The 27,839-nt window shown below is 42.5% G+C and overlaps 2 protein-coding genes across 8 annotated transcripts in view; one reads left to right on the top strand and one right to left on the bottom strand.

Annotated features, from left to right (window-relative positions):
- The window catches only part of VPS16 (VPS16 core subunit of CORVET and HOPS complexes), a 309,167-nt gene extending 308,205 nt beyond the window's left edge, over positions 1–962 (bottom strand). The window contains exon 1 of one of the 2 annotated variants that reach the window (XM_056535465.1): positions 915–962. The gene's annotated coding sequence lies outside the window, so the exon portion shown is untranslated. Of the gene's footprint in view, positions 1–596; positions 677–914 lie in introns of those variants that run through there. The other variant, XM_056535467.1, reaches the window with a different exon arrangement.
- Positions 195–27,783, top strand: TRA2B (transformer 2 beta homolog). Of its 6 annotated transcripts, none has more exons than XM_056535471.1 (10): positions 198–423; positions 18,435–18,665; positions 18,938–19,083; positions 19,248–19,410; positions 19,974–20,162; positions 20,490–20,605; positions 21,096–21,188; positions 21,733–21,780; positions 21,876–21,949; positions 27,371–27,783. In XM_056535471.1, the coding sequence occupies exons 2-10, from the start codon at positions 18,636–18,638 to the stop codon at positions 27,379–27,381; spliced, it is 870 nt and encodes a 289-aa protein (XP_056391446.1). In that variant the 5' UTR covers positions 198–423; positions 18,435–18,635; the 3' UTR covers positions 27,382–27,783. The 6 variants fall into 6 exon arrangements, with proteins under 6 accessions (XP_056391449.1, XP_056391446.1, XP_056391444.1 ...); XM_056535473.1 differs by lacking the exon at positions 198–423 and adding an exon at positions 810–828; XM_056535472.1 differs by lacking the exon at positions 198–423 and adding an exon at positions 828–843.
- Positions 27,784–27,839: the final 56 nt, after the last annotated feature.

Genomic DNA, 27,839 nt, shown 5'->3' on the forward strand with positions numbered 1-27,839 from the left:
ACTACAACTCCCAGCATGCCCGGACAGCCTTTGGTTGTCCGGGCATGCTTGGAGTTGTAGTTTTCCAGCAGCTGGAGGATCTCTGCTTGGGAAACACCGATCTAAAGTATTTACCAATAAGCTAAATTTACTACTGCGCATGCGCAGATTTACGCTAGCGCTACAGGTCTACGGTAATAGCGTAGACTCGGGCATGCGCATAGCACTTTTCTTAGATTGGAAAAGGAACAATCTTGCGCACATTACACAAAGCGCAGACTCCAACGGAGCAGCCCCTCCCAGCTTAGGAGGAGGAGACTTGACGCCTTCTCACTAGATATATCGACGTCGCTAAGCGCTTCCATTTTCCTAGGAACAAGTGGAGACGAAGGCGGTGAAGTAGCGAAGATGAGTGATAGCGGGGAGCAGAATTTCGGCGATCGGGTTAGTACTTGCGTCCATTCTCTATCCTTATGTGAGGCTGCCTGGGGTGGCGAGTGTTGCGACACAAACGCGCAGGTTTTTTTTTTTTCCCCCCCTCTAGGTTTTCTTTCATTTTATAATGGAAGCATTTTAAACCCGGTCTCTGTATATTAGGGTAACACGACAGTGTTTACTGCACGCTAGTGTTGTAACGAGGGTACTAGGTCCCAGCAGGCGCGGTCCCTGCAGCTGAAGAGCCGGTCGCCATTTTGTGAGCCTAGTAACTGCTCTTTAAAATGGCTTCTCGCGGTGACGACTTTTGCCAACGTGAGGCCCAGAGTGTGACGAGGAGCTCTGATCTACACGTGCACGGTGTTAGGAAGAAAAGCTTCATCTTGTGAACTTTTTACATTCGTCTTTTTACGTGTAAGCATACTCATGGTCAGTGCTTACTTAAAATATGTACTTTCTATGTGGTGGCCGTGCTTCAATAGGTATAACCATGTACCTACCCCTATTCAAAGACAAGTGAGAAGTGGCGGGGATTCAACCGCGTTGCATGCATTCTTTGTGCGCGCCGGATATTCCGGAGTACATCCGTGTGTGTGGTGGTCCCCTCCCCCATTACTAGATTAATCTCTTAACCACCGGGTAACATGCGCCCTCGCCTAATGCATCAATGCGGTGTTCTTTGTTTATACTCCATTGATATAGCTCTCTGCAACCAGGGTACCTCCAGATGTTGTAAAACTACAACCACCAGCATGCCCGGACAGCCGAAGGCTGTCCGGGCATGCTGGGAGTTGTAGTTTTACAACAGCTGGAGGCACTTATGTAGCTTATAAAATGGGCTCTCAGTAGTTGCATTTTTTAAATGCTGACCGAAGATCACAATAGCACACAATAGCTATTTAAAGATATTGGGAGATTTATCAAAACCTGTCCAGAGGAAAAGTTGCGGAGTTGCCCATAGCAACCAGATTGCTGCTTTTTTTTTCACAGGCCTTTTCAAAAAGGAAAGTGATCTGGTTGGTTGCTATGAGCAACTTGGCAACTTTTCCTCTGAACAGATTTTGATCTCCCCCATTGACTGAGTTGTCTAAAAAAAAAGCTGTGCCAGGTGACCTTTGTGTTGACAAAGCTGTGTGAGTGTGGATATTTTTTTAATATAATTTAGGGAGTACATAATAGTAAAATTTTGCTTTACTCACCCCTGATTTTTCCACACCTGTTATCCCCTGCTTGACTTCATGTACACAGTGGGGGTGAGGCTCCAGCTGGTCACAGGCAGAAAGCCCGCAAAGGTTGGTATGGACTATGGCTGCTGTATCAGTCACTTGCCTTGGTGGTCTCTTCCTTCATGTACAGCATCTGACGCCTGAGGTAGAGGACTTCATTGGGGTAGGATCCTGCTGGACCTGTAAGAAAACTTGCAGGAGTGGACAGTCAAATAACATACAGCAGGTACTGCATGCAGACTGCTGAAATTGCACAGGGGTTGCTAAAATAGCACTGGGGAGGGGTTTTTGTGTGCGCTACCTCAAAGCTGTGACAAATATTTGCTGGAGTTGGAAATCCAGCTGGAATGGGATGACGTCACCATGAGGCCAGTGATGGGCTGCAGCTTTCTGCCAACACTGTACACTAAAGGGGAGATTTATGGAAACCTGTCCAGAGGAAAAGTTGCTGAGTTGCCCATATCTTGCATTTTTGATAAGGCCTCTGAAACAAGGAAGATGCAAGCTGATTGGTTGCTATGGGCAACTCAACCACTTTTCTTCTGGACAGGTTTTCATAAATCTCCCCCTAAATCACCATACAACTTCCAGTGGAACATGACAACTGCACATGATTCTTAGAAATCTTAAAGGAGTAGACCAGTGCTGAAAAACTTAGGATAGGGGATAAGTTTCAGATCGCCGGGGATCTGACTGCTGGGGGCCCCTGTGATCTCCTGTACGGGGCTTGAAGGCAGTGCTCAGGCTCTGCCATAGTTGTACTGAGGGGGCGTGTCAGCCATCGCTTTGTGCAGTGGTCAATACTAGGGATCGACCGATTATCGGCCGATAATCACGATTTTGGGCATTATCGGTATCGGCAATTACCTTGCCGATAATGCCCTGCCCCTTCCCCCCCCCCCCCACCACCACCACGACCGGTCGGGCCCCACCCTCCGAGTCAATAAAAAAAAATTAAAACTTACCCGTAATGGGGGTGGTCCGGGCCATCCTTCCTGTAGTGTCCGGCGGCTTTCCGGGTGGAGGGTGAACCGGTCCGGGCTGTCCTTCTCCGCTGCGCACGGGCGTCGCTGCGCACGGGCGTCGCTGCGCAGCGGCGTCTATGCTGTGTTACTAGGCCGGAGCCTGCCCGGAGTGGAGAAGATGACACCTGGAGAAGGACAGCCCGGACTGGTTCACCCTCCACCCGGAATGCTGCCGGACACTACAGGAAGGAAGGATGGCCCAGACCACCCTGACAGGTAGGGGGAGAGAATCGGGTGGTGGCCGCGGCCTATGGCACCTCAAAAGCCACTGCTGTGCATTGATTTAAAGCGCCCGCTGGGATAAATAGCCGATAACTTATATCGGTATAAGTTATCGGCCATAACCTCCACCGATTATCGGTATCGGCCCTAAAAACTGATATCGGTCGATCCCTAGTCAATACGCCACCTTCCTGCAGAGAAAGTGGAGAATAAATTTAACTCTGTTTGGTACAAATGCAATAGTGCCAAATATTTTTGATGGAAAGTCAATTCTTCAAAGCCATTTTGAAGGCTTCTAGTTTAAAGAAGTAGTCAGGCGGCCGGTTATAGGCTGAAGCTCCGTGTGACGTGCCGGGCTTACAGGAAGTAAGAAGCAAACAGCTCGGCGTCCGAACACCTGTACCAGAGCTCCGGGGGTGCGTAGGCAGGCAAGTTAGTTTTCTTAATTTTTTTTGTAGCCTGGAATGGATAAAAGTGTGTGCAGAACTACTCCTTTCAGGGTGCATTCACACACTACTTGTTTTTGCGGGTTTTCCGCTGCGTATTTTAAAGGGAGTGGGCTCTTCTCGGCTGTCCGTGGCGGAATTTACCCTGCGGAAAATCTGCCACAAGCCCCATTGAAGTCACCTAGGGACTGCGGCGTAAATTCCGCCTCGGAAAATCTGCTACGGACAGCCGAGAAGAGCCCGCCCACTTTCAAATATACAGCGGAAAACCCGCAAGAACAAATAGTGTGTGAATGCACCCTAAAGGAGTGATCTCCTGTTCGGGCACTCCGCTCTCCATTGGAGCGGCATGTCACAACTGCCATGCCCCTCCATATATCTCTATTGGAGAGCTGTTCAGCTATATTTGGCTCAGATAGGGGGTAAGACTTATTAATTAATTTTATTTTTTTCCTTCATGATCTCTTAATAGTAGTACACATCATTTGGCTACTTTTTCCGGGGTGTGGAAAGCCTAGTGTCTGACGCCCAGAACATACAGGCCAGGGAGCTGGGTATGTGAATTCTGAAGGTATTTAGCAGGGCCATGTGCTGCTATGGTATCCAGGACTTAAATGGCACCATGAAATGTATGTACGGCATGGTACTGTCAAGTGTGCATGGTGCAGGCTCCTATCTGCTGAGGGCCGTTGCTGTTAGCCAGCATGTGGCTATCACTGTGGCCAGCTATTAACCCTTTAGATCACCGCTGACAGCAGTGTCAAAAGGAGCATTTAAAGGGACCCTGGTTGTCTAGTGGGGTGGATCCCATTTTCCATAAAAAAATATGTAAACCTGTCTGGGGTCATTGTGTGCTTAACATTCTGAACTATTAAAAAAATTTTTTATCCTGTACGGTGTATGGCATAAATGTTAAAGAAATGCCAAACCTCAAAATTGCATATCCCAGAAAAAATTAAGTAAACCCATGAAAAAGGCAGATCAATACCACAATGGTAACAATAAAAACTACAGATTATGGTGTGGGAAAAAAGCCCTTATGCATGTATATGGGGAAAATAAGTTAAAGATATCAGACAATTTCAAGCATACTTAGTACAAAAAGTTTAAAAAAAATTCTTTTACAGTAGTGAAATCCAATTTTAGTCCCTAGAACAAGTTCAATTTCAACACCCCTGTCTTTTTCTCTCCTTTGGGGCAATGGGGGAAAGAGAAAGCAGTTCCCTGGAGTACTCCTTTAAGTGGACTAGAAAACAAATGCCCATAGCCCATCCTTTCCCTCTCACCAACCTATTTGTCTAAATAGCACTCATTAGCTTTATAGAGCAGTTTCCCTCTGTCACTTGCATACAGGAAGTGAGTGAAATATGCCATTATCAGATCCACCTTGTCTTGGTGCAAAGCCCTCACTAAATTTGTGTTCATGGAATTCCGCACAGTGAACGTTCGCATCTGTGTGAATGGGTCTTCCGCGAGACCCGTTCACACTGCTGAATTGTCCGCCGCTGAAATTGTTTCGGGCCAAGAAAACATGTTCGTTCTTTGCGCAGAAGTCCGCGAACACTGCATAGCCGCCAATAGTGACGGCGCATTGCCGTGCGGTCCTACCGCCAACGGCGTCTGCCAGGCTGAATCTCCGCTCGCTGAATTTCGCAAGCGGAGATTCAGCTACAGTTCCGCAGTGTGATCATACCCCAAGAGTAATCCCACCCTCCTGGAAAAACACCACGTGGTTTCTGTCTTGTCTTCACAGCCACACCTCCCCTCCCTGTATGAGGATCTTCCCGGCAGAGCCCATTCTCCTTTCAAGATTCTCAGTCACATCTTTGCACATAATGCTGCTCTTTGCCTGCCGTAGATCTGATCACGGACTGCTGCCATTCAGAGTATAGCATGATTTATTGCTGGGGAGGGATAGTTTGAAAGAAAAGACTTGTAACCCTGTTTACAACAACATAGTATGCACTAGGGATTGACTGATTATCGGCACGGAAGATATTATCGACAGATATTCACGTTTTCCCCCGTTATCTGCTTCTAACCTGCCGATAATGCGCAAAACAAGGCGTGCGCACGAATCGTGGGACTTCAGTCCCAGCCCTGAACTTCAGGCCCGGACTGAAGTCCCGTGATTCGTGCGCATGCCTTGTTTTGCTGTGTGGAGCAATTGCCTGACGGCATGGTGGAGCAGGCGCTGTCAGCTATCCTGGTCCTCCACTTGCTCACTTTTCACGCTGCTTCATTCTTGCAGTGTGAGTGAGAGCCGCAGGGACGTCATCCACGGCAGGCCGGCGAGGTGACATCACATCATCGCGCCGGAGATCACGTCCCTGCAGCTCTCACTCACAGTACAAGAACGTAGCAGCGTGTGAGGTGAGCACTGCTCAGGTGCTGTATGGATGGACGGGCAAATTATAAGTGAGGGGCACATATCAGTGGGGTATTATATGTGAGGAACACAGGACAGGGGGATATGGGGGGGGGGACATGACAGCCCCCCCCCCTGACTTATGATACCCTCTGTCCTGTACCCTCACATATAATGCCCCCTGAGGGGGCAGGACATGGGGCATTATATGTGAGGGGCACTGAACAGGGGGCAATATATGAGGGGCACAGGACAGGGGGTATTATAAGTCAGGGGGGCTTTATACAGGCAGGGAGCTTTAAATCAATTATCTGCAGCGGCTTCAGGGTGGGGGGGAGAGAAATAGCCGATAATTTTTAACGGAATATCCGTATAAGATATCGGCCTTAACCTCAAAAGATTATCGGTATCGGCCCTAAAAAAATCTATCGGTCGATCCCTAGTATGCACACAGATAGTAATAGCTAGAGATGATCGAACTTAGAGTAAATTTGATTCGTCACGGACTTCTCAGCTCGGCAGTTGATGACTTATCCTGCATAAATTAGTTCAGCTTTCCAGTGCTCCGGTGGGCTGAAAAAGGTGGATACAGTCCTAGGAAAGAGTCTCCTAGGACTGTATCCAGCTTTTCCAGCCCACCGGAGCACCTGAAAGCTGAACTAATTTATGCAGGAAAAGTCATCAACTTCCGAGCCGAAGTTCGTGACGAATCGAATTTACTCTAAGTTCGCTCATCTCTAGTAATAGCAATTGGCTGGCAGCCATTACACAGAGCTGCACGGACTGCTGAGAGTTGTAGTGTGAGCTGCAAGGAAAACGAATATTCAGAAGAAAACAGGCCACAGGAGCTGGCAAAAATAACAAGGATCACTACTGGGGACACAACAGGTATTGTGGTGGCTTTGGGGCATTTTTATTTTTCGTACCTTCCTCGTCACACCCCTTTAATGTATGAAATTGCAGAACACCTACTTTGCCCCTGCTTCATGCTTTCACTACGGGACTAGTGAACATTGTCTAGGGCTGCAAGTTCTTGGATGAAGCGGAAGCCTAGAATGTAGTAATCTCAGCGGAGGCAGGTGAGGGGACCTCCGTGTGCCGTTCTGGGTGAGCGGATCTCCGCGGCAGCGCTGCGGGCGATCCAATCATCCATATTTCTGACCGCACTCACGCAGATGCCGTAATCTGTGTTGATCATGGCATCTGGGGGGTTAATGGCAGACATCCGTGCGATTGCGGATGTCTGCCATTACGGCGTGTCCCTGGCTGTGATCAGCAGCTGTGATCAGCCGCGCATGATCAGAGCATTGCTCAGATGCTCGCGGTCATGTACAAGACGTAAATATATGTACCACAGCACCAGGGTGTACATTTACGTTCTTGGTCGTTAAGGGGTTAAATGTTAGTGTTTGTGTGTGTGTGTGTATATATATGTGTATATGTATATATATATATATATATATATATATATATATATATATATATATATATATATATATATATAATATAATATTTATTTTTTTTTTTTTTTTTTTTTTTAAAACAATACAGGGGTACTTAAGTGGGAGAAAATATTTTCACATCAACTGGTGCTAGAAAGTTAGAGGAAATCTCCAGCAAAATACAACTTGTCCCCTATCCACAGGATAATGGATGTCTGATCGCGGGGGGGGGGGGGGTCCAACTGCTGGGACCCCTCCCCCTGCAATTTCCCTAACGGGGAATTGCTGTTCTCACTGAGGTCGGATTTAAATGTACTTCCTATTGTGGCAATACTTGGCGCACCAGGACGTGCATTTACGTCCTGTACGTGACCGCGAGCATCGGAGTGGTGACAGGTCATGTTCAGCAGGTGCCAGCAGCTGATAACAGCCAGGGAATGGCAGACATATGCGATTGCGCAGATGTCTGCCATTAACCCCTCAGATGCAGTGATCAATACAGATCACGGCAGCGTGGCTACATTTTATGCTGTTCTGATCGCCCGTTGAGATCAGATCAGCTAACCTGGCGAGCAAAGGTCCCCTCACCTGCCTCTGCTTCCTTCCCGTTTTCTTCAGGTCTGCTCGATCTCAGAGCAGAAGATAACCTATAACACTGCCTTGAATATAGCACTGAACAGTATTAGCAATCAAGTGATTGCTATAAATAGTCCCGTATGGGGACTATTAAAGAGTATAAAAAAGGTTTAAAAAAAAAATTTGAAGAATCCCCTACCCCAGTAAAAATTTAAAATGTCCTTTCCCCCCCCTATTTTAGCCCCAAGAAGTGTTAAAAAATTAACATTTTGTATCACCGCGTGCGTAAATGTCCAAACTAGTAAAATATGTTAATGATACCGTACAGTAAGTCATGAATGAAAAAAGTCAAAAATTGCTGCTTTTTTTTGTCACATTTTGTTTTAAAAATTAAGTTTTATACACAAATGTAGTATCAATAAAAAGTACAGATCACGGCGCCAAAAATGAGCCCTCATACGGAAAAATGAAAACGTTATAGGTCGTCAAAATGATTTTAAACTTACTAATTTGGTTGGTTTGCGTATTTTTTTTTTTATTTTTTTTTTTTTTTGGGCAACAATAGAAAAGTGTGTAATCATGGGTATCATTTTAATTGTATTGACCCACAGAATGAAGAGAACATAATTTTTACTGTAAATTGTACACCGTGAAAATGAAACCTTGCAAAATAGCAGTTTTCTTTTAATTTCCCCACAAATATATATATATATTTTTTTTTTGGGTTGCGCTATACATTGTAATGAAATCACTAATTTTACCATAAAAAGGACAACTGTGCCCTCATGCTAGTCTGTGGATGAAAATATGTTACCATTTTTAGAAGGCAAGGAGGAAAAAATGAAAATGCTAAAATAAAATTGGCCTGGTTCTTGAGGGGTTAAACATAATTTTTAATTCTATTAAACGCTTAATCCTTCCAGTACTTAGATGCTGTATGCTACATAGGAATTTGTGAAGCTCTCTTCAGTCTGACCACAGTGCTCTGCTGACACATGTAACTGTCCAGAGTTGAAGCAAATCCGCATAGAAAAATCTCCTTTTCTGGACAGTTCCTAACATGGACTAAGGTGTCAGCATAGAGCACTTTGGTCAGACTGAAAAGAGCTTCACAACTTCCCCTGTAGAATACAGAGGCTAAGTACTGTAAGGATTAGAATTTTTAATAGAAATAATTAACAAATCTGTAACTTTCTAGTGCTAGTTGATATGGAAAACAGTGTTCTACCGGAGTACCCTTTTAACAACTTAACCCCTTAAGGACCCGGGATTTTTCAGTTTTTTGCACTTTTTTGTTTTTTCCTCACCTTTAAAAAAACATAACTTTCAATTTTGCACCTAAAAATCCATATGATGGCTTATTTTTTGCATTTAAGTCTACTTTGCAGTGACATTAGTCATTTTACCCAAAAATCTACGGCGAAACGGGGGGGGAAAAATCATTGCGACACAACTGGGGAAAAAAGCTATTTTGTATCTTTTGGGGGGGGCTTCCGTTTCTACACAGTACATTTTTCGGTAAAAATGACACCTCTTTATTCTGTAATTCCATATGATTAAAATGATACCCTACTTATATAGGTTTGATTTTGTTGTACTCCTGGAAAAAATAACTACATGCAGGAAAATGTATATGTTTAAAATTGTAATCTTCTGACCCCCATAACTTTTTTATTTTTCCACGTACAGGGCGGTATGAATGCTCATTTTTTGTGCCGTGATCTGAAGTTTTTTTCAGTACCATTTTTGTTTTGATTAGACTTTTTGATCACATTTTTGGTCACTTTTTATAACATAAACATTTTTTTAAAAAGTGCTTTTTTGGACTTCGGAATTTTTTTGCGTGTACGCCATTGACCGTGCGGTTTAATTAACAATATATTTTTATAGTTCAGACGTTTACGCACGCGGCGATACCACGTATGTTTTTATTTACACAGTTTTATTTTTTTTTTATGGGAAAAGGGGGTGATTCAAACTTTTATTAGGGAAGGGTTTAAATGACCTTAGGGACCTATAACACTGCACACACTGATCTTTTACACAGATCACTGGCGTGTATTAACACGCCTGTGATCAGTGTTATCGGCGCTTGACTGCTCCTGCCTGGATCTCAGGCACGGAGCAGTCATTCGCCGATCTGACACCGAGGAGGCAGGTAAGGGCCCTCCCGGTGTCCTGTAAGCTGTTCGGGACGCCGCGATTTCACCGCGGTGGTCCCGAACAGCCCGACTGAGCAGCCGGGATACTTTCACGTTAACTTCAGACTCCGCTGTCAGCTTTGATCGGCGTGTCTGAAGGATTAATACAGGGCATCACCGCGATCGGTGATGTCCTGTATTAGCTGCGGGTCCCGGCCGTTGATAGCCGCGGGACCGACCGGATATATCGCGGGAGTCGGCGGAGGACGTAAATATACATCCTTCGCCGTTACATAGTTAGTACGGTCGAAAAAAGACATATGTGCATCAAGTTCAACCAGGGAATTAAGGGGTAGGGGTGTGGCGCGATATTGGGGAAGGGATGGGATTTTATATTTATTCATAAGCATTAATGTTGTGGTGTTCCAGGAATGTATCTAATCCTGTTTTAAAGCTGTAAAAATTTCCTGCTGTGACCAGTTCCTGAGGTAGACTGTTCGATAAGTTCACAGTTCTCATGGTAAAGAAGGCGTGTTGCCCCTTGAGACTAAACTTTTTCTTCTCCAGACGGAGGGAGTGCCCCCTCGTCCTTTGGGGGGGGGGGGTTTAACCTGGAACAGTTTTTCTCCATATTTTTTGTATGGGCCATTAATATACTTATATACGTTTATCATATCCCCCCTTAAACGTCTCTTCTCAAGACTAAACAATTGTAACTCCTTTAATCGCTCCTCATAGCTAAGATGTTCCATGCCCCATATTAGTTTAGTCGCGCGTCTCTGCACCCTTTCCAGCTCCACAGTGTCCCTTTTATGGACAGGTGACCAAAACTGAACAGCATATTCCAGGTGAGGCCTTACCAATGCTTTATAAAGGGGGAGTATTATGTCCCTGTCCCTTGAGTACATGCCTCTTTTTATACATGACAATATCCTGCCGGCTTTGGAAGCAGCAGCCTGACATTGCATGCTATTCTGTAGTCTGTGATCTACAAGTACACCCAGATCCTTCTCTACCAGTGACTCTGCCAGTTTAATCCCCCCTAAGACATACGATGCATGCATGTTATTAGTACCCAGATGCATAACTTTACATTTATCCACATTGAACCTCATTTGCCAAGTGGATGCCCAGACACTTAGTCTATCCAAGTCATCTTGTAACCTATACACATCCTCTATAGACTGTACCGTGCTACAAAGCTTGGTGTCATCTGCAAAGATAGAAACAGAGCTGTTAATACCATCCTCTATATCATTGATAAATAAATTAAACAGCGGGCCCAGTACTGAACCTTGGGGCTCACCACTAATAACCGTGGACCAATCAGAGTACGAATCATTGACCACCACTCTCTCTGGGTACGATCCATGAGCCAGTGTTCAATCCAGTTACAAACTAAAATTTCCAAACCCAAAGACCTTAACTTACCTGTCAGACGTCTATGAGGGACAGTATCAAAGCTTTAGCAAAATCCAGAAACACTATATCCACAGCCATTCCTCTGTCAAGGCTTCTACTCACCTCTTCATAAAATCAAATTAGATTGGTTTGACAACTTCTATCCTTAGTAAACCCATGCTGGCTATCACTTATAATACAATTATCCCCAATGTATTCCTGTATGTAATCCCTTATAAGTCCTTCAAACAATTTACCCACAATGCACGTTAAACTTACCGGTCTATAGTTTCCTGGGGAAGACCTAGAGCCCTTTTTGAAGATTGGCACCAGATTCGCCTTGCGCCAGTCCCTTGACACAATACAAGACACCAGAGAATCTCTAAATATCATGAACAGGGGTACAGATATTACTGAACTTACCTCTCTAAGAACTCTTGGGTGTAGTCCATCCGGCCCTGGGGATTTGCTTACATTTATATTACTTAACTTACCTTGTACCATCTCTACATTAAGCCAGTTGAGTTCATTACATGATGTGTTACCAGCACTGACCTGGCCAATGTCAGCTCCTTCTTCCATAATATATACAGAACTAAAGAACCCATTCAGTAGCTCCGCCTTCTCTTGATCGCCCGTGACAACCTCCCCATTATCATTATTAAGGGGTCCTACATGCTCTGTCCTTGTTTTTTTTTTTGCATTTATATATCTAAAAAAATATTTAGGATTAGTTTTGCTTTCTTTGGCCACCTGTCTCTCGTTTAGAATTTTTGCTGTTTTTATTACATTTTTACAGATTTTATTAAGCTCCTTGTACTGTGTAAATGTTATAGCTGACCCATCAGATTTGAATTTTTTGAAGGCTATTTTTTTTTGTTGCTCTTTTAACATTTGTCAGCCATGTAGGATTTAGTTTTAGTCGTTTATATTTGTTCCCCTTTGGTATATATTTAGCTGTATAGTTATTTAGAGTTGATTTAAAGATGTCCCATTTACCTTCTGTATTAGTGTTTGACAACACCTCCCCCCAGTCTATGTCCTGTAGTGCAGCCCTGAGCCCAGGGAAGTTTGTCTTTTTAAAGTTATATGTTTTTGCCTTCCCTGCCTGTCTTTATTTTCTACATTTTAAGTCAAAAGTAACTATATTGTGGTCGCTATTACCAAGGTTTTTCCGCACAGTTACATTACCAGCCAGCTCTGCGTTGTTGGAAATGATCAGATCCAACAAGGCATCACTTCTTGTTGGGTCCTCCACAAACTGGCCCATAAAATTATCCTGCAATAAATTTAGGAATTGTCGCCCCTTTGTAGTTTTAGCCAACCCCGGACCCCAATCTATATCTGGATAGTTAAAATCTCCCATTATTACCACTGTACCGGCCCGGGCAGCCCTCTCTATTTGTTTATACAGCCGACCTTCTATTTCCTTGATATTAGGGGGTCTGTAGATTACACAAAGTATAATTTTTTTCAGTATTTACCTCTTTTTGTAATTCTACCCACAGTGATTCCACATCCTCAGAATCATCACACACTATGGCATCGTTCACACTGACTTTCATACCACTTCTTACATACAGACAGACTCCACCACCTTTTCTGTTCATTCTATCCTTGCGAAACAATGTAAACCCCTGCAGATTGACAGCCCAGTCATGCGAGGAATCCAGCCATGTCTCAGTGACCCCAACTATATCAATATGTTCCTCCAGTATCAAGGCCTCAAGCTCCCCAATTTTATTTGCTAGGCTTCTGTTATTGTGAACATAGACTTTACATTTCCATCCTTTATGTTATTGGGGTTAATGGGATTCAAGGGTGTAAGTTTTATTTTCCTATGAAGCCTATTCCTATTAACTATTCTAACCCCTCCCTCCGCTCCACCCCCAGGTACATTTATAATTCCCACCTCTCTATCTACACTATCTTCCCCCTCTTTGCTGTAGGTTCCCTCCCCCCAAGTCCCTAGTTTAAACACTCCTCCACCCTTCTAGCCATCTTCTCCCCAAGCAAAGCTGCACCCTCCCCATTGAGGTGCAGCCCGTCCCTACGGTAGAGCCGGTAACCGACAGCGAAGTCAGCCCAGTTCTCCATGAACCCAAACCCTTCCTTCCTACACCAGCTTCTGAGCCACTTGTTTACCTCCCTGATCTCCCGCTGCCTCTCTGGTGTGGCTCGTGGTACTGGTAGTATTTCAGAAAATACTACCTTGGAGGTCCTTGCCTTAAGCTTGCGGCCTAAGTCCCTGAAATCCATTTTTAAGGACACTCCACCTACCTCTTACTTTGTCATTGGTGCCAATATGTACCATGACTGCTGGGTCCTCTCCAGCCTCGCCCAGCAACCTGTCAACCCGATCAGCGATGTGCCGAACTCGTGCGCCAGGCAGACAACACACTGTTCGGCGATCCCGGTCTTTGTTACAGATTGCCCTGTCTGTCCCCTTAATAATTGAGTCCCCCACCACTAGTACCTGTCTGGCCTGCCCTGTACTCCTCCCTCCCTCCTTACTGGAGCAGACACCCCGCTGGCGGTCAGAGGCGGTATCCTGCTGCAGTTCTGCTAGCTCTGTAATGGCGTTATAACATTTTAACAGATCACTTTACATTTTAACATACATTTTACACGTATGAAGGCTCTATTTTTTTATTTTTTTTGCGCCGTGATCTGAAGTTTTTAACTGTACCATTTTTGCATTGCTAGGACTTATTGATTGCTTATTTTCATGATCAAAACAGTGCATTTTTGGTCACTTTTTATGTCTTTGGAATTTTTTTGCTTGTACGCCATTGACTGGCGGTTTAATTAACAATATATTTTAATAATTCGGACATTTCCGCATGTGGCGATACCACACGTTTGTTTTTTTTATTTACAGTTTTATTTGTTTTTATTTTTTTATGGGAAAAGGAGTGATTCAAACTCTTCAGGGGAGGGGTTAAATGACCTTCACTCTATTTTTTTTTTTTTGCAGTGTTATAGCTCCCATAGGGACCTATAACACTGCACACGCTGATCTTTTACATTGATCAGTGGTTTCTCATAAGAAACCACTGATCGATGATTCTGCTGCTTGACTGTTCATGCCTGGATCTCAGGCACTGAGCAGTCATTCGGCGATCAGACAGCGAGGAAGCAGGTAGGGATCCTTCAGCAGTCTTGTAAGCTGTTTGGGATGCTGTGATCTTGAACAGCTCCCTGAGCTAACCGGCATGGTTTCACTTTCATTTTAGACGCAGCGTTCAACTTTGAACGCTGCGTCTAAAGGGTTAATAGCGCGCTGCACCGCGATCAAGGCCGCACACTATTAGCAACGGGTCCCGGCCGTTGTTAGAGGCCAGGCCCGACCCGCTATGATCGGTAGCGGACTCATGACTTGCGCGTACATCATGCGTCCTTAAGAGGTAAAGGGGTGCTCTGGTGGAAAACTTTTTTTACATCAACTGGTGCCTGAAAGTTACAGATTTGTAAATGACTTCTATTAAAATAATCTTAATCCTTCCAGTATTTATTAGCTGTTGAATACTACAGTGGAAATTCTTTTCTTTTTGGAACACAGAGCGCTCTGCTGACATCATGACCACAGTGCTCTCTGCTGACACCTCTATCCATTTTAAGAACTGTCCAGAGTAGGAGAAAATCCCCATAGCAAAATATGCTGCTATGGACAGAGTTGTCAGCAGAGAGCTCTGTGTTCCAAAACAAAAAAAATTTCCTCTGTAGTATTCAGTAATAAGTACAAGAAGGATTAAGATTTTTTAATAGAAGTCATTTACAAATCTGTAACTTTCTGGCACCAGTTGATTAAAAAAAAAAGTACCCTTTTAAGGAAGCAGGGCGTACATGTACATCCTGCGCCAGCTCCCCTTCTATGACACAGGCTCAGGAGCTGATAGTGGGCCGGTCCCGGCAGCTATCAACCAACGGGAGCAGTGTCTAATACCGGACATCACTGATTGCTGTGGTGCCTGACATTAACAGCTTAGACACCACGTTAAAAAAACACTCCTGGCACTGGCAGTGATAACACTGATCAATTCTAGGCTATTACATAGCATTGAACAGTGTATGCAATATAATGATTGCGTGTTATTGTCCCCTATGGGGACTATAAAATGGTGTAAAAAAAAAAAAAAAAAAGTAGGGGGCTGAAACATGCCATAGCATAGAATTGATCAGTTCAACTTGCTGGAGAGGCATGGAGCAGCAGAACACTGATCAGACAGCGAGGAGGCATGTGAGTACCCTCCCGCAGTCCTCTCAGCTGATCGAGACATCACGATTTTGTCACTATAGTTCTGATCAGCTCTGCTGAGCTGGCGAGACATTTCACTTTCATTTGGTCTAAAGGGTTAATGCTGGGCATCAGCCCGATTGGCAGTGCCCGGCATTAGCCTTTGGTCCTGGCTGCTGATAGCAGTTGGGGCCCACCGGGTTTGAGGCGTGCTCAGCTCGTGTCATTCATACCCTGGTAACGGGACTCGGGGTGTACAGGTATGCCCTCTGTCCTTAAAGGGTTACTCCGGCCCGAAGACATCTTATCTCCTATCCAAAAGGATAGGGTATAAGATGTCTCATGCAGACACCCACCTGTGGCAGCTGCACAGAGCAATGTTCGCTCAGTGTCTGAAGAAGGGTCACTACTATGGGGCTGGAGTATCGTGACGTCACTCCATGCCCCCTTGATGAAAATCAATGGGAGGGGCGTGATGGCTCTTGCATTGGGGGGGTCGGAATGTCACAAGGGGGTGAAGTCGTGACGTCAATACTCGATAGACAGCTGTTGGAAGTGGTGGAGCTCGCATAGAGAATGAATACAGTGGCAGTCATGCAGGCCCACCACGGCTCCAGAGTCCCTGTTCCTGAGATAGTGGAGCCTCAACAGATTTTCCTTGCTTATATGTACAATGGACAGTGAGTCAGTACTTTCTGGAACTACCAGGAGGTGGCAGTTGAACTGAGCATGCCTGACCTACCTTAGTGGGTTACAGCCAAGTAGGTTATGAAAGCATGGCAGGCACATAGGGGATTAGAATGTATAAACCTTTCAAACTTAAGAATTAGCAAGAAATAATTTCACATAATGCATATGTTTAGGTTTGTGAGGCAGTCGCATCAATGGGGCATGTATTGTGGGGAAACGGTTTATAAACATCTACAGAACTGTTAGTCTGTAAAGGGATTACCATATAATTGGAGAGACCAAAAACGGACCAGTAATGGAGAGACAGAAGTTTGGAAGGGTGTGTGGGGGTTGTAATGTTCTGACATCTGGCAAGGAGAGAGATTTCTGTAGTTCAGATGGGACCGGAGCTGAGGCAACTATTAAATAGGAAATTTGCATAACACTCTGGCTGTTTCTTAAAAGGTTTATTTGATGATGCAGCCCTTCTGCTCCACGGGAGGTTTTTGTCCTCCCTGAGCTTGCCTTTGCAGCATCTCTCTACACCCAGTGTTGGATCTGGCAGAAAGGCCCTGAAGAACCCCTACATTTAAAGCCATGTAGGGCATGTTACGTACAACATGACAACATTCCCATAGTCCTTGTGCACATTCTTGCATGGATTATCTGGCAGGAGGGGTGAAGTAAAAATGTCCAAAAAAATAATAAAATCTATTAACCTCCAGCACTCCTGTGGCACCTGACATCTGGTCCAGTGTGTCATACTGCTGCTCAGCCAATGACTGGTTGAGGTGTTAAATGTCCAATGAGGACAGAGCCATTTTTAATTTTTGAACTTTCATTTTTTCTTTATCTCTAAAGCATAATTCTTTAAATTTTCCACCTACAGACCCATATGAAGGGTTGTTTTTTGCACCACCAATTTTACTTTATAATACTGTAAATTACTTCACTGCCATATCTATGGTGAAACCAGAAAAAAATTAGGCAAAATTTAAGGGGAAAAGCACCATTTTGTAACTTTGAGGACTTAAAATTCTACGCAGTGCACTTGTCGGTAAAAGTGACGCGTTATATTCTGTAAGTCCATACAATTAAAATGATACCTAAATTATATAGGTTTGATTTTTGTTTTACTTTTTAAAAAAAAGTGAACTTTTTGTACGAAACTTTGAATATTTAAAATTTTCCTCTTCTGACCCCTATATATAAAATGTTTCCATATGATGGCTCATTTTTTGCGCCTTGGTCTAAAACTTTTATAATTTTTTTTATGGGACTTATTGATCGCTTAATTTTTTATTTGTGTATGCAGTGACCAAAAAATACACAATTTTAGACTTATGAATTTCCCTGTGTACGCTATTGACCGTGCACTTTAATATATTTTTGTTTGGACACTTATGCACGTGGCGATGCCACATGTGTTTTTTTGTGTTTGTTTTTTTAAATTGGGGGGGGGAGGGTTAAATCACACTTAACTTTTTTTTATTTTTACACCATTTTTTAGTCCTCACAGGGGACTATTACATGCAATCTTTTGATTACACTGATCAATGCTGTGCCGTAGCATTGAACGGTATGCAATCAGCGCTCTGCTGCTCAGAGCAACCGACTGGACTAAGAGGAGGCATGTAGGGTAATCCTGAAAACATTACTTGTTTGGGGTACCGGAGTACTGCGCAGGGGACAAACAGCAATAGGTGATCTGTTTCTACTGTCTGCCATAGGCAGGCTGTATTCACAGATCACTCATGGCAGGTCGATCAGAAGACCTCAGTGACCTGGATCTGCAGTGAGCTGGCCAAATTCTTGGACCACCAGTGATGTGCACCGAATAATGTTAAAATGCAGCTGTCAGTTGACAGTGGCATTTCAACAGTGGCAATGAAGCTCTCTGAGCTATTAGCTGGAGCTGTCTGCTGCCAAATGCAGCTTACAAGTGCTGGATGTGGAGCAGGCCCACCTTGCAAGTTCTCTGTACACATGGCAATTAGATCTGTAATGCATTTTTAAAAGCATTTTAAATGTTCCCATTTGAAATAGTGTAGTCTAAATTGACTGGGTGCTGCAAATTTGTATACTGGAAAATAGAAGCCCTTTCACATTTCAGGACAAGTGAAATAAAATAGGGAACTCAAGGCAGTTATGGCATTAGGATACTTTATTTTTATATATATATATATTTTTTTTTTTACATTCTACTAGCTTTGTCAGAGTTTTGATCCAAAAGATTTTAAACTCCATCCTGTTCTTTTTCTGTTAAGGTTAAGATTGAAGAAGGAAAAAACAGAAGTCGTCATTTGACACGTTTATTATATGAGAATTTTTTGAAGCTCAGAAATAATTGAAGCTGAAATATGAAAAATAAAGTATGCATGCTAATTGTCAGAACTGAAGCCCTACTTGTAGAATTTTGAGGAATATGTATGAAGTGGGGAAGATGAAAAGAAGTCAGAATTTTGAAAATGAAGAATGAAGAAAGAAATAAAAATGAAGTTAAGATAAGAAGTAATCTGGGATCATAAAGCTCTACGCTAAGTAATTACTAGTCTGTTTCTGTGTCCCTGTATATATCAAAATATATGCATGCAATTATCTTTAAAGAGAGCATACAGGGTAAAATACGTAGGTCAAAATGGGGTTGTAAGTAAACTTGTCCCTCAGACTCCTAGTGAAGACTACTTAAAATGAACTTTGTAGGAGGTTTTTTAACACTTCAAATGCAGTGTAATTTATCTCTTGTATTAAGTGTGTTGTTTCTGTTCAGGAATCTCGATCTGCTTCAAGAAGTGGAAGTGCACGGCGCTCTGGAAAGTCTGCAAGCCACTCTCCCAATCGTTCTCCAGCACGATCTCGTTCAAAAGAGGGGTCAAGACGGTCAAGATCCAAATCAAGGTCAAGATCCGAATCAAGGTTTGTTGTCACCATTTAATCTCTTATGTACAGTTCATTGCACAAATACAATTACTAATTTATGTACATTAACCCATGAAGGGGTTTTCTTGCGGTAGTAGAAAATGTTTAGGTAAGTTATTTTTTCTTTTTTAATTCTGTCTGCTCCCCTTTCCACCCCCAAGATCCAGATCAAGGAGGAGTTCTCGTCGACACTATACAAGGTCTCGTACTCGTTCCAGGTCACATAGAAGGTCAAGAAGCCGTTCATACAGCAGAGATTATAGACGACGTCACAGTCATAGCCACTCTCCTATGTCAAATCGTAGACGTCATGTTGGCAATAGAGTAAGTTACTTTTACGATGGCTTTTGTTTAGTAATACCCTTCACATAATAAAATTAGGGATCGACCGATATCGTTGTTTGTTTATTATTTTATTTTTTTTTCCCTGAGGAGAAGCTGTTGCAGATCAATGATTTAAAGCAGGCACTTTATGCAAACATAATGCCGCCCCCCCCCCCCCCCCATCCCTGGTGTTATAATTACCGGTTCCTGAGGTCCGCGCTTCTTCTGGCTCTGTCGGCATCCTGTGCACGGACGGTGACGCCACCACTCATCATTGCGCTGTTGCTGCACAGTGACAGCGAAGGATGCCGACGTAGCCAGAAGGATCGCGGACCCCGGGAACACGTAATTATAACACCAGGGATGGGGCGGCGGTATGTGGCCAGAGGATGAGGGGAGGCAATGGGGAAGCGACGGTCGTCTGTGGGCGGGGAGGGACATTATCGGCATATCTGCAACGATTTACAAAATCGTGATTATCGGCCGATCATATCGGACAAACCGATAATCGGTCGATCCCTAACTTCAATGGGCGAAGTTAATAAAATGTCTTTTCTCTCTAGGCAAATCCTGATCCCAATTGTTGCTTGGGTGTATTTGGCCTTAGCCTTTATACCACAGAGCGTGACCTAAGAGAGGTATTTTCGAAATATGGTCCAATAGCTGATGTCTCCATTGTATATGATCAGCAGTCAAGACGATCCAGAGGATTCTCATTTGTATATTTTGAAAATGTTGACGATGCAAAGGAGGTGAGAATATATTATTGGTATATTTAGCAAATTGTCAGTCAATTTAGCTAGACAAGCTTTGAGACAAAAGAACATAGATTAATCTCTGGCCCCATACATATGTATTCGTTTTTCAAATGGCTGTTTGGACAGGAAGTATGTTCCTTCTATCTGCAGTGTTCTACACAGCTATTCCTCAATTTGACCCTATCCCATTGATTTATCATGTTAGTGTTTGATCTTTATAGGGCAAAAACATCTGTACATAAGCCAGAGGTTGATTGTCTAACTTGTGTGTTGTGCAACTTTACACTGAGTTTTGTGGCTAAATAAGTGGCTTTTCTGCAGGCTAAAGAGAGAGCCAATGGCATGGAACTAGATGGAAGGAGGATAAGAGTTGACTTCTCAATAACTAAAAGGCCTCATACACCCACACCAGGGATTTACATGGGAAGGCCTACCTAGTAAGTATAAAGGATTAGGTGGTGGTCTCTTACGAATTTAACATAATTTCATATGTTAGTCTATGGTTTGTTATAGGTTAGTCACTGGTGTTAAATGGCAGACTGGCTTCCCAAAATGAGATGGCAGGTAGATCAGTTGCCACTGCAGCCTTAGGCTTTCTGAAGTACAGGTCATTCAATAACCAGTTATTGATTAACAATGGAATGGTTGCTTAGGCTGGGATTATATATCCAGTATACGTAAACCCAGCCTAAATCTCGACTCTACTAATGCCAACAAGAGTTTTGGGAAGCAGTCTGATAATGAGTCTACCAGCAATTCTTAGGCTAAAAGATTTCCAGGGGAAGCTTAGAAGTATCCTAATGCCCAAGCAATGTGAGACTAATGCTTTGATGTACAGTGAGCCTTCTCGCTTGCTATGCTGTTGAAATGTGATCATTCACTTTATTTTTTATTCTCCCCTACTCCCATTTTCTTTACCTTCTAACGTAGTGGCAGTTCACGCCGAAGAGACTACTATGATCGAGGTTATGACCGTGGAGGATATGATGACAGGGAATATTACAGCCGTTCCTCTTACAGGTAGTCAATTTTATTTATTTTTCTGTGTATTATCTTCTGCAATCTTTCTTTGAAATACTGATTACTGAATTTGTAGTACCATATTTAAATTGAGGTCTACCAGTATTTTAGAAGTCTAAATGTAAGGATACTATGGCACCTCACAGTATCTTGGGTGTTCCAATAGGGTCACACCCTGTATATTCACTAAAGCAAAAACTCTATCTACCAGTATTTTGGTCTAAGCTGGCCGAGCTCACTGCCTCCTATGCGTGCTGGAGCTCATTAGGAATAAAATTATTTACAAGCATAACGCTACACCTAACAAACGGATTTCCTATAGTAACCCTCATTTTACAGCTCTTCACCTGCACTATAACATAGTATACTGGGTTTAGTGTGGGTGAACTAGTTGTCAGATTTGCCTTAACATCTAAGCCAGCATTTCCATCTATCCGAAGTATGTTGCCCATGGATTTTCGATAAGTGTCTGGAGTGGGAATACCACTATGATATACTTTCTGTGGTTTCTATTTCTTCATGTATCTAATATTCTGTATTTCAGAGGTGGTGGAGGATGGCGTGGTGGTCAGGACAGGGATCAGTTTTCAAGGTAGGGGTCTTGGTTTTGAAGAAACAAGAAAACCTTGTGCCCCAAATAGTCTAAAAAAAAAAAGTGTGTAATCTTGTAACACTTCACTTCAACAGAAGGCGGTCTCCTTCACCATACTACAGTAGAGGTGGATACAGGTCTCGATCCAGGTCTCGCTCTTATTCTCCACGTAAGTTTGAAACATGAAGAAATGCTGAGGAATAAGCAAATATAAGTGTGCTAGAGAGAATCATAGGCTCTATAAAAGTACTGAAAAAAATAGAGCTCACATACAGCACATTATTGAGGCTGTACAAGCAATTTTCTTTTTAAATAAAGACCTATTAAAAAAATCTCTTTACAAAAAAACACAATACAAGATTATAAAGAGAATTTAGGGGATACTGCCAGATTGACCGCCAATACACTGGTTTATATTGCAGGTTAACAAGAGTGAAATGTACTAGTTAAACTGGTTCACACATTTTTTGAAGATGGGCCCCCGTTGCTAGAAGGCTATTTAGTTTTAGGGTGCAGTGGAGACTGCAGCCAGTTTGCAGACCTCCCCTGCCTCTGTCTGTATTCTTTGCTATGCCCGCCCATGCTATGCATATTCATTCACTCTTGTGTCGTGATGAGATGTGAGAGTGAAGAATAATGAATATGCATAAGGTGGGCAGGGAAGCTCAGCAAGCGGTCTCCAGTCTCCATTGCAAATTTAACCTAATTGGCATTATATTAATAGGGGGCCATAGCTTAAATGCATGGACCAATGTAAGGAAAATCCTTTCACTCCTGTTCAGACACTAAAACCAATACACTAGTTTATAGTGCAAGTTAACAGCCGTCAGTTTCCCTTAACCCCTTAAGGACTCGGCCCATTTGGACCTTAAGGACTCAGACAATTATTATTTTTACACCTTCGTTTTTTCCTCCTCCCCTTCAAAAAAATCATAACTTTTATATTTTCATTCACAGAGTAGTATGAGGGCTTGTTTTTTTTTTTGCGACCAGCTGTCCGTTGTAATGCAATCACTCACTTTACCATAAAATGTATGGCGCAAAAAATACTATTTGTGTGGGGAAATTAAAAAGAAAACCGCAATTTTGCAAATTTTGGAAGGTTTTGTTTTCACGCCGTACAATTTACGGTAAAAATGACATGTTTTTTATTCTCTGGGTAAATCCGATTAAAATGATACCCATGATTATACACTTTTCTATTACTGTTGCGCTTAAAAAAAAAAAATCGCAAACTTTTTAACCAAATGAGTACGTTTAAAATCCCCCTATTTTGAAGACCTATAACTTTTTTCATTTTTCTGTAGAAGCGGTGGTATGAGGGCTCACTTTTTGCGCCGTGATCTGTACTTTTTATTACCATATTTGTTTATACAAAACTTTTATAACATTTTTTATATATTTTTTGGAATAAAATGTTATAAAAAAACAGCTATTTTGGAGTTGTTTTTTTTTACGTTCACGGCATTCACCGTACGGGATCATTTACATTCTATTTTAATAGTTCGGATATTTACGCACGCGGTGATACCAAATATGTATATAAAAATGTTTACACTTTTTTGGGGGGAAATGGGACAATTTACGTTGTTGGGGGTTCACATTTTTTTTAACTTTTAGTTTTACACTCTTATAGTCCACAGGGGACTATTTATAGCAACCATTCGATTGCTAATCCCTGTTCATTGCTATCGGTCATCTTCTGCTCTGGTCTGCGGGAAGGCAGATCAGAGCAGAAGACTCCTCTGTCTGCCGTGCTGGATGATCGGATCGCTGCGGCAGCGCTGCGGGCGATCCTATCACCCTGTTAAGTGATTGCGATGCTGCAGATGCCGTGATCTGTATTGATCACGACATCTGAGGGGTTAATGGCGGACATCCGCGGGATGGTGGGTGTCCGCCATTACCGGCAGGTCCATGGCTGCAATCCACAGCCGGGACCTGCCGTGCATGATGCCGGCATCGCTCCGATGCCCGTGGTTATGCTCAGGATGTAAATGTACGTCCTGGTGCGTTAAGTACCAAATCACCAGGAAGTACATTTACGTCCTGCGTTGTTAAGGGGTTAAAGGGGTACTCCGGTGAAAAACTGGTGCCAGAAAGTTAAACAGATTTGTAAATTCTATTAAAATATTAATCCTTCCTGTACTTATTAGCTGCTGAATAATACTGGAAATTACTTTCCGTTTGAAACAGCTGTCTGCTGACATCACGAGCAGTGCTCTCTGCTGACATCTCTGTCCATTTTAGGAACTGCAAGAGTAAAAGGAAATCCCCATACAAACATATGCTGTTCTGGGCAGTTCCTAAAATGGACAGATGTCTGAAGAGAGCGCTGTGCTCATGTCGGCAGACAGCTCTGTTTCAAAAAGAGAATAATTTCCACTGTAGTATTCAGCAGCTAATAAGTACAGGAAGGATTGAGATTTTTTAATAGAAGTAATTTACAAATCTGTTTAACTTTCTGGTACCAGTTGATTAAAAAAAAATTTGACCGGAGTACCCCTTTAAGTTAATAATAATAAAAACTGCTGCATGCACCTTTTTGAAAAGTTGGCAGCATGTCATTTTTGGATGCATATTAAGAGTTGATTGGTCAGTCTCTACGCTGAGACCCCTATTTATCACTAAAATGAGTTGGGAGAAGCTGCTGTGCGCTTTTTTTTCCACTGATCACTGATGTAGTCTAGTTAAAGCATTACAGTCATTAGTAAAAAAAAAAAAATTATATATATATATATATATATATATATATATATATATATATATATATATATATATATATATATATATATATATATATATATATATATATATATATATATTTATTTTTTTTTGAAAGCTTAAACCGGTGTAGTAATGTGCCCTAAGACCTGTATGCATAATATGCATGTGTTTAATACATACATCAAAAGATATTTTACATATTACTGAGTCTTTCTGAAATTCTTTCAGCGGCTGGGGGTTGTTTCTCCAGGAGCATGAGGAGCTTCTCTTCTCCCCCTCTCCCTATTACAAACATTTTCTGCCTAAATGCATGCTCTATAGAACTCTAATTCAGTCATGTGAAACTATAGTGCAAAGACAGAAGAAAAACCTGTATTTTGTGCCAAAAATAGATTTCTTTACAGCTTTGTAACCAAAATGCATACTTTTCATGACAAAGGGTATGTTTACACCGAGGAATTGGAGAGGAATTTACTTGAATAATTCTGCTTGCTTATACCCCTCCAATTCAGTCAGCAGTGAAAAACCCAATAGTTTAATTGTTTCCGCTCCTCAGTTCACACTGAGGAATTTCCGCAAGTTGAATTCCGACGCTGAACTCCATTCCGCATGAAGAATGAACACGCTTTCCTTGCCAATTCTTCAGTGTGAACATACCCTAAAGCAGCAATGGGGAACCTACAGTCATTTTAAAAACTTTCTTCTCTTGAAGACTGCAAGCTGTCTGTGCTCTGAGGAACATAATGGAGAGAACATCCCCCTCCCCTCAGATTTTTTTTTTTTTTAAAGGACCAAAGGCTGGATTTTCAGGGTTTATGTGCATTAAATTGAAGACTGGTAAAAATATGAGTAGTTTAAAGTGGCCAATCAAATTTTAATGAAGTATATTAAGAAAATTATTAGATTGTAAGGAAGTATTGCAAGGAAAAAATGTTTAGTGCAACTGGTTGGATATTGCAGTGAGCAGGGAAGTGCATCCATCCAGTCAACTTTTCACATGTCTGACATTCTTATACGTCCCATTGACGTTAAATGAAGTCAGTCAGGGTTCATTTTTATGTAATCCTGGCACTCAAATGGTTTCTTAAAGAATCTTTAGGTTTATTTAAGCATGAACTGCATACAGAAATAGGGTTTCTTTGTCTGTTGTTTTGCAGAATTTTGACAAATTCCTAATGTGCACAATTGTATATAAAAAAAAAAAAAATTCACTCAAGTCTCATCATTTTATAGCAGACTCAAGAAATAGTGAACACTGATGTGGCCTAAGCCAAATTTAAGAGTTCCAAATCACTTGCAGTATTTAAATGTATTAGAAAAACAGAACTTAAACCACTATGGAAGTAAATTATTGAATGCTGGCCTGAAGTCTCTCCAAAAGGGAGCAAGAGCTTGCATATTGGTGTGAATTGCTTCTCTATAAGGTGGTAGGCAGTCAGAATATTTTATAAGTCTGTATTTTAGAAATTAAGCTGTAAAGGCACATAAATGGGGAAACTGACAGCCTGTTTACCTACATTAAACTATACTAGGGATTGACCGCTATCGGGGTTTTTTTTTTTGTTTTTTTATAGGGCCGATACTCTGTGGAGGTTAGGGCCGATATCCGATAACTTATACCGATATTCCGGTATAAGTTATTGGCTATTTATCCATAGGCACTTTAAATCAATGAACTGCAGCAGCTTTTGTGGTGCCAGAGACCGCTGCCGCCACCCGCTTCTCTCCCCCTGCTTGTCCTGGGGTTGTCCTGAGTCCAATCACCACGACCCCACGCACCACCCCAGAGACTGCCACTGCCCCATTGCCTCCCCCATCCCCGGTTTTATAATTACCTGGGCCCAGGGTTTGCATCTTCTGGCTCCTGCGGCGTCCTCCTGAGCTGTCGCTGTGCGCACTGACGGTGATGTCGCGTTGAGGACGTCATAGCGCAGCGCACAGCGTAACACAGGACGCCGCAGGAGCCAGAAGTAGCCCTGGGAACAGGTAATTATAAAACCTGGGATGGGGGAGGCAATGGGGCAGCGGCCTCTGCCGGTCCGGTGGTGTGGGGGGCGGGGCTTTATTGGATAATCAGCAAGGTAATTACCGATAACGTCCAAAATCTATATCGGCCAAACTGATAATCGGATGATCCCTACTCAATACACTGGGATAATAGTGCAGGTAAATAAACTGTTGCTTGCATGAATCGGTCCAGTGGTGTCGCAGTAATGTCGTCCTTCTGTTCTAATGCTAAAGCGCTTGTGTTCAAAGGAGGCGGGTAGCTGGCTTGCTAAGCTTTCCTACATCCTCAATATGCCACATTTTGCTCATCCCTGCTATACATATGCGATTTTCGCCACTCTTACGAGAACCTGCAGTTGTGTGGTGCTGTTGTAGCAGACTGCAGGGGTCACTCCCTCGCTAAGCCCTTAAGACTGCATAAGAATAGCACTTCTGACTCTAACAGGCTATTGCATCATTAGGACGTGAGATTGAGGGAAAATTAACGATTTATATCGGGGCGGGTATATGGAATCATTGAGGAGGCAGGGATTCTTGGCAAGCTGGCTCCCTGCCTCCATTGCGCATAGAAGTGCTTTAGCAGTAGAATAGAGGGTCATACCTTGACTGATTCATGTTAGTGACACAGTTTAGTACAGGTGACAGGAGTAAAACTAACCCAGTGTGGGTGAACTGTTTGTCAGTTTCCCTTTTAGAAATTAGTAGACATCTAAGGACATGATTGTTGAATCGCTACTATAATCTAGGTTATTTTTGTATTGCTCATGAACACTATACCCTATGATTGCAGGTTATATAATAAAAAAATGACTTGAGCTAAATTTATTGATGCCTACATTTTTGTTCTTCTTTTTAGGTCGATATTAAAGTGAAGTTTCTTCATACAAATTGAAACAAACCAGTTTATACATACAATAACGCTCGGATGTACATCATACACTTTGAGAACATTTTTGCAATTTTTGTAAAGAGGAACTTTTCTTGTAGTCAATGACTTGCAAATGTGCATGTGTTTGGTTTTTGTTTTGTTTTTTTGATGGTAACAAGTAGAATCGTCTTTTCTGTTTAAAAGCGTTCTTTTCTTAATCCATAGAAGGCAACGTAAAGAGAAAATAAATGTTCTTTTCCTGACATTTTAAGAACCTTCATCCTCCTACACACCTGCCATTTAATGCATTTGTTTAAATTTCCCTGAAGTGTTTTCTGTTAACCTTTTCCTAGAATACAATAAAGATGCCATGTGGCAGTGGTAACCTGGCCATACTAAAATTTGGTTATAGTCAAGATTTTCTGGTTATATCAGACAGTGCTCTAAAACATTCCAA

This window comes from Hyla sarda, chromosome 8, assembly GCF_029499605.1.
Source record: "Hyla sarda isolate aHylSar1 chromosome 8, aHylSar1.hap1, whole genome shotgun sequence".
Classification (NCBI taxonomy): Eukaryota; Metazoa; Chordata; class Amphibia; order Anura; family Hylidae; genus Hyla; species Hyla sarda.

Bases quoted from the DNA above. Each gene is read 5' to 3' on its own strand.
- TRA2B (XM_056535468.1), top strand. From the start codon at position 388: ATGAGTGATAGCGGGGAGCAGAATTTCGGCGATCGG. The intron at 20,606-21,095 runs GTAAGTATAAAG...TACCTTCTAACG, and splicing joins TACATGGGAAGGCCTACCTA to TAGTGGCAGTTCACGCCGAA. The intron at 21,781-21,875 runs GTAGGGGTCTTG...TCACTTCAACAG, and splicing joins GACAGGGATCAGTTTTCAAG to AAGGCGGTCTCCTTCACCAT.